The sequence below is a fragment of the Crotalus tigris genome, unplaced genomic scaffold, assembly GCF_016545835.1.
Source record: "Crotalus tigris isolate CLP2741 ecotype Arizona unplaced genomic scaffold, ASM1654583v1 scf7180000024120.132558, whole genome shotgun sequence".
NCBI classification, from domain to species: domain Eukaryota; kingdom Metazoa; phylum Chordata; class Lepidosauria; order Squamata; family Viperidae; genus Crotalus; species Crotalus tigris.
This window is the reverse complement of record NW_024100397.1, coordinates 56,983-63,151: the sequence shown is the minus strand read 5'-3', so window position 1 is coordinate 63,151 and position 6,169 is coordinate 56,983. Positions and strand designations below refer to the sequence as shown.

The following is a 6,169-nucleotide window of genomic DNA, read 5'->3' as shown; positions in this document are numbered from 1 at the left end:
GTCAGTGATATAATTACTTCAGAGGCTTTGAGTGATAAAAGTCAATTCCCTTTTTTCCATCTGATGTTCCCCAAAGTAGGGATCCAGTATCCAGCAATTGTCCAAATTCTCCTCCATTTTGGATGGACCCTGATTGGTCTCTTTGCTCCAGACACAGAGAAGGGAGACAATTTCATGAGGACTTTTACTCCATTGCTTCTCAGGAATAGAATTTGTGATGTTATATCACAACGATTCTCAACAACTGGACATACCACATTCCTCAGGGAAGCCCTCTCTAAGTGGAGACAAGTCAACGTCTTTGTTCACTTCATCGAATATGATTCCCCTTGGGATAGTATTCTTCTCTTCCATTCAGCACTTGAAGGTTTGCAAGGACCCATTGAGGGGAAAGTCTGGATCTTGACAATGACTGGAGTATTTTCAATTAAAAAGGATAGGCATCTCAAGCACGTCCATAGTATTTGGAGCTTTCCCTTTAAGCCAAAAAAGAGTTGGAAAAATGATAATGCCTTTAAAAGACATTTCTTTGTGGAACCTGGATTTCAAGCTGAGTATTTTCACTGTTCTGTTTCAAAACACACCTTTTCTGTCAAAGGCCGGAGAAGATGCACCCAGAAAGCACCAGTGGAGACCCAAGAGAAAAAGAATAGGATGCAGATCCCAAATCCAGCCATTAGTTACAGTGTCATTAAGATTCTGGCCCACGCCTTAAGTGCTGCATCCAAACCTCAGAAGAGAAGAAAGAAGGGAGAAGAGATGTTGGGGGCTCCAAGGCTGCAGCCGTGGAAGGTAGGGGGTCCCAACAAGGATCCATCAAACTAAATTCCTTTTGAGGGTCTTTTGTGCTCTCTGGGCTTCATGGTTTAAGATCTTAAGCTTCTGTACAACATCTCCTACTTATCAGAAGAGTGCTGCATTCTCCCTTCAACAACCAAGACCTTTTATATATTTGAAAAAAAGTTCTCAGACATTTTTTGATTTTAAGCTCCTGTAAATTAGGAAAAGAAACAATGTTTCAAAACTGATCAAAGAGAGAAGCAACTGGAATTAAAGAGGACAATTAACCAGTGGAATAGCTTGCCTTCAGAAATTGTGGGGGCTCCATTACTGGTGATATTTAAGATGAGACTAGACAATCACTTGTCTGAGATGGTATAGCTTCTCCTGCTTGAGCACGGGACTGAACTAGAAGACCTCCAAGGTCCCTTCCAGCTCTATTCTATTCTATTCTATTCTATTCTATTCTATTCTATTCTATTCTATTCTATTCTATTCTATTCCAACATGACGTGTGTGAGTTCCAGCACCTTTTTTTTTTAAAACAGTGTAAGAAAGTATAACAATACATGTGAATGAGTTCGGAGGATCAGAAAAAGAGATGCAGGGAAGGATCAGATAAGATGGTTTGAAGGGGGGGCAATCCACAGCTGCGTAACAGCCACAGGAAGTAACTCAGAAAAACTCATCCCTACATTTTTTGACTGTCAAAAGAGATGGTGAAAGATTTGTACTTTCACACTGCAGGATTTTGTTAATATAGCTGTTAATATAGAATATTATTGCTTTGACAATAGCCTTACAATAAAGTAGAATTACTTCATCTGGTCATTTTTCCTATCTCCTCTACCTGAATGAAGATTAGCCTTGCAACTTTCTTCTTAACAAATCCTTACTTTCTGGTAATTATCCTATTATTTGCAAGGAGTTCATGAATACTATTTATTTGTGTATTTTGTTTACTTGATTGGTGACCTTTGCTAGATTGTTATATGTGACTGACAATTTTTGTCAATTACATTTTCTCAGTGTATATTTTATCAGTATACTACATGGTTTAAAAATATTTCTGAATCTTTGTACTTCAATTTTGAAGATAATGGGAACACTTGTTCTCCCAACTTACAATATTTGCAAGTTAAACAACCATAGAAGAAAGATTCAAATGTAAAAATTGATCAGAGATAAGAAACCAAGATTTCTGCTTTTAAATTCCTGGATGTTTTTATTGTAGTTCCATCCATTTCTAAAGAAGAGGGAATTGTACAATCTTTCCCTGCTGAAAGTGTACTTGGATCAGAATGGAGGCGTAGCAGCAGATCTGGATATTATTAGTAGGGTGGTTCTCCCCAAGAAGGTTCCCATCGACAAGCGAATGGGGAGTTTTGAAAGACAGAGACTTACAATCAACCAAGATGCTTTGTCACAGTTAAAGTTGCTCAACAAGGTGGGGAAAATATTGATGTCTTTTCTCTTTTTTCCAAAGCTTTTTCAAATGGGCTAAACCCAGTCAAAAAAGTGGATAACCTTCACTGAGAATTGAATGTGTGGAGTAAAAGTTCTATAATTTTCTTAGGCAGATAAGCATGCTCCAGTTCTATTGACCAAGGTTTCCCTTCTGATGTTGTCATGCTGAATCCTGTTGTAAGCTGATCCAAAATGAAATATGGGATGATTATTATTTAGTACACAAATCATTGCCATTTAGTGTCCCTTCGGCAGTTTAGTGTCACCGTAAAATTGGTGAGACAGGGCCTCATATGCTGGAGATTTTGGTGTTAATAGCTTCAGGTTCACTAGGTTTTTTTGTCTTCTAATATCAAAGGTCAAAGCAATTCTGTTGACCAGTCCCTGAGTTCAGATTTGGACTGAATCTGAGGAAAGGGAATTCAGAGTGGATGGAGGTCCTGTTGGTCCAATTGTTAAATAAGGTTCATCTTGCCTTGATTGGAGTCAGGGGTCTCCCAAAATTGCAGGCTCACAGTCTGAGATGTTTTTAATCAGCTGAGAACATGCTTATAGCTGCCTCTCTTTAACCCCACTGAGATAGTGGAATTTAGGAAGGAGGTCCAAGGCTTTCAGTTCACATGAAATAATAATGACTGATCTGATGTGAGATCATTTATGGATTGATTGATTAAATTTATTTGCTACCCATCTCACCATGATAATGGCTTGAAAACTGAAGTACTGAAACATGACTTTGGTGAAAAAAAAAATCCAGCTATCAGCAGTAAAAAAGGGCAGTTTCAAGGGAAATATTACTTAGATTTGGGCATTCGCTTGTAAGAGTGCACTTCATCTGAAAATCCCTTGAATGCAATTTTTAACGTGATTTTTAGCTGCTTTAGGACACACTGAGAGGCTACAAATCAAACTAATAATAAATATGAGTGTGTATTTCCCTGTCAGATTGTCTCCCCTAATTGTATTCTCTTAACAGAAGGGACTTGTGTTGGATACCTTGTGTTGAATATCCCTTCCACACATAAGACTCACATTCATGACCCATGTGCTGCATGAAAAAATGCCTGACTCACCCTTTTTGAGGGACACGTTCTCATGACCTCACCTCCATCTCACCTCACTATAGTTTAAGAAACTAGTCAGCCAGTTTTAGTTCACCATTATGGTTGCCATATAAATTGAACACACACACACATATATATACACAAATAAAGAACATCTTTAAGGTTGACAGCCCTTATTTGTGAGGAAATTTCCCTTTTTATCTTAACTGGGAGATAATTTTGGACGACTTTGAAAGGGAAGCAGCTTTGCAATGTTTTATGTACTCCAGAAGAAACTTTCCAGATCCTACTGGTCAAAAGTTTCTTTCTTCCTCATAGTTTTATTCTAGTTTAATAAATCCAATGAAATGAAAAATTAATATATATTTTACAATAAAGTTCACTAAAATTTAGTATTTGTGGATATTTTAAAATCAAGCATTTATGAAGAATGGAGGAATGCATGTTAATTCTACTATGAGGAGGAAAACACTGGTTATCACTTAATGCTAAAATCTTTTCTCAATTTCATCCCTCCAGAATTTAAGTAGAATGGTACTTTATTGTAATCTGATATGCCAGAAGACAGATTGTTTCTCCTGCAACCATTTTGAAGGGGTCAGAGATTTCATATTTGCCAACGTGAAGAGCAGAAATGACTTGGCTGATGTTCATGTCTACCTCCATCTTACATGGCTGGTGAGTCCTGACATATTTTCTTTGGCATTTCTTCTTTTTCTGTTTAGTCTCTGCCTCAGTCTAAATGTGTGGAAAAATGCCATCCTGGATTTGTCAAAAAGGCTCGAGAAGGAGAGCCATTTTGCTGCTACGACTGCATTCCTTGTCCAGAGGGGACCATCTCCACTCAGGAAGGTGAATGAGACCATAGGGAAACTTTGATCAATATGCATGTTAAAGACACATGTAAATTTGATTTTTTAGTTTTTAATTTTCACGGTGTCCAATTTCTCCCATAATGGAAAAATAAGAAAAATATTTTGAAGGATGAGGTAAGGAGAAGGATGTTGTGGATTGCATGGGAAATATCTCTTTTATTTCCCAGCTTGGATGTTTCCATCCATATTTATCTTTCTTAAAAATATCTGTATTCTTTGTAACTTGAGGAATGATTTTAGATCAATGGGTTTTGTTTATTTAAACCAACTTTACATTATAGGCTGATAGATGCATCGATCAATCATTCATTTAATCAGTTAATCTTTAGTAAGATCATATATCCTTATAAACTGGAATATCTAATTGGGAGGAACAATAGAGGGAGAGATGTTGGCTTAAAGGAACAATGAAAACCAAACAGAGGAATCAAGATTCACCTGGAATTTACAAATAGTCCAGAATGCAAAGGCATGCAAAGTTGAGTTTCCATGTGATCTTCCATAGGACACCCCTACTGTGTATAATATTTGGCATGCAAATGTTCTGTTCCCTTAAAGGATTCCTACTTTATGGATCATCAGAAGCCTGCCTTTTATGGTGCAATTCCTGCCTTATTGGACAAACTCCCCCTTGAAATTGAATAGGCCCCCCATCCTCTTAAACCTCTGGAGATTTGCTACTTCTGCCAATAATTTGGGATAAGATAAGGTCAGTGCAGGATAAGAATCTGGTGGATTACCTCAGAGAAGGGAGGTTGTAGCACCAGATAGATTTTCTTTTAAATTTATGTTGTTGTTCTTTTTATAGTTGTATGTATTGGGGATTTTTTTTGCTGTTGTAGTTAAGTATATTCCATTTACTGAGACTTTTCTGTCTCTCTGTATCACATCTTATCCAAAGTTTTTATTGAAATTTGAAAGACTATAAAAGAAATATTACTTTCTTTTCTCAGATACCACAAAGTGCACCAAGTGCCCAGATGATCAACATCCAACTGAGAACCGAGTCCAGTGTATCCGCAAAGGAATAACCTTCCTGTCCTATGAAGAACATCTCAGCATCATCCTCATCTCCTTTGCTCTACTCTTGTTCCTAATCACAGGCTTTGTTTTATTCATATTCATTAAATATCTTGAAACTCCTATTGTCAAAGCGAACAACTGGGACCTCTCCTTCATCCTCCTGGTCTCCCTTCTGCTTTGCTTCTTATCCTCCCTGTTCTTCATTGGCCGACCAAGGAAAGCCACCTGCCTTCTCCGACAAACAGTGTTCAGCATTGTCTTCTCAGTAGCCGTGTCTTCTGTGTTGGCTAAAACAATCACAGTAGTTCTGGCATTCCTAGCCTCAAGACCAGGCAATAAAGTGAAGAGATGGCTGGGGAAGAGCTTGGCCAACTCCATCATCCTTTCTTGTTCTGCTATCCAAATTCTCATCTGTGCCATGTGGTTGGGAGTTTCTCCCCCATTTCCTGACTCTGATCTGAACTCCCAGCCTGAAGAGATTATCCTTCAATGCAACGAAGGCTCTGTCACAATGTTTTATGTTGTTCTTGGCTACATGGGCTTCCTTGCTGCCATTTGCTTCACTGTGGCTTTCCTGGCCAGGAACCTTCCTGGAGCTTTCAATGAAGCCAAGCTGATCACCTTCAGCATGCTGGTCTTCTGCAGTGTCTGGGTCTCCTTCCTCCCCACCTACCTGAGCACTAAAGGAAAATACATGGTGGCTGTGCAGGTCTTCTCCATTTTGGCCTCTGGTGCTGGACTATTGAGCTGCATCTTCTTCCCCAAGTGCTACATTATCATCCTGAGACCAGATCTAAACACTAAGGAACATCTAATGGCCAAAGCAGGGCAATGATTGTGAAATTGTTTCTTAGGCTGGTAACTTCTAATTATCCATTATTATTGGTTATATATTCTTCCTTTGGATTTCCTTGACAACTTATATTTATTAAAACTGAAGGAAATAAATATGTGAAGTTA

General features: G+C 38.3%; 1 protein-coding gene across 1 annotated transcript; it reads left to right on the top strand.

The window, feature by feature from the left end:
- The first annotated feature begins 320 nt into the window (after positions 1-320).
- LOC120298748 lies at positions 321-5,669 on the top strand. Its single transcript, XM_039322749.1, has 4 exons — positions 321-792; positions 2,015-2,227; positions 3,831-3,989; positions 5,140-5,669. The coding sequence occupies exons 1-4, from the start codon at positions 409-411 to the stop codon at positions 5,215-5,217; spliced, it is 834 nt and encodes a 277-aa protein (XP_039178683.1). The 5' UTR covers positions 321-408; the 3' UTR covers positions 5,218-5,669.
- Positions 5,670-6,169: the final 500 nt, after the last annotated feature.

Coding starts and splice junctions, on each gene's coding strand:
- LOC120298748 (XM_039322749.1), top strand. CDS start 409: ATGACTGGAGTATTTTCAATTAAAAAGGATAGGCATCTCAAGCACGTC. Junction 793..2,014: donor CAAGGCTGCAGCCGTGGAAG/GTAGGGGGTCCC, acceptor TTTTTATTGTAG/TTCCATCCATTTCTAAAGAA. Junction 2,228..3,830: donor AGTTAAAGTTGCTCAACAAG/GTGGGGAAAATA, acceptor TCATCCCTCCAG/AATTTAAGTAGAATGGTACT.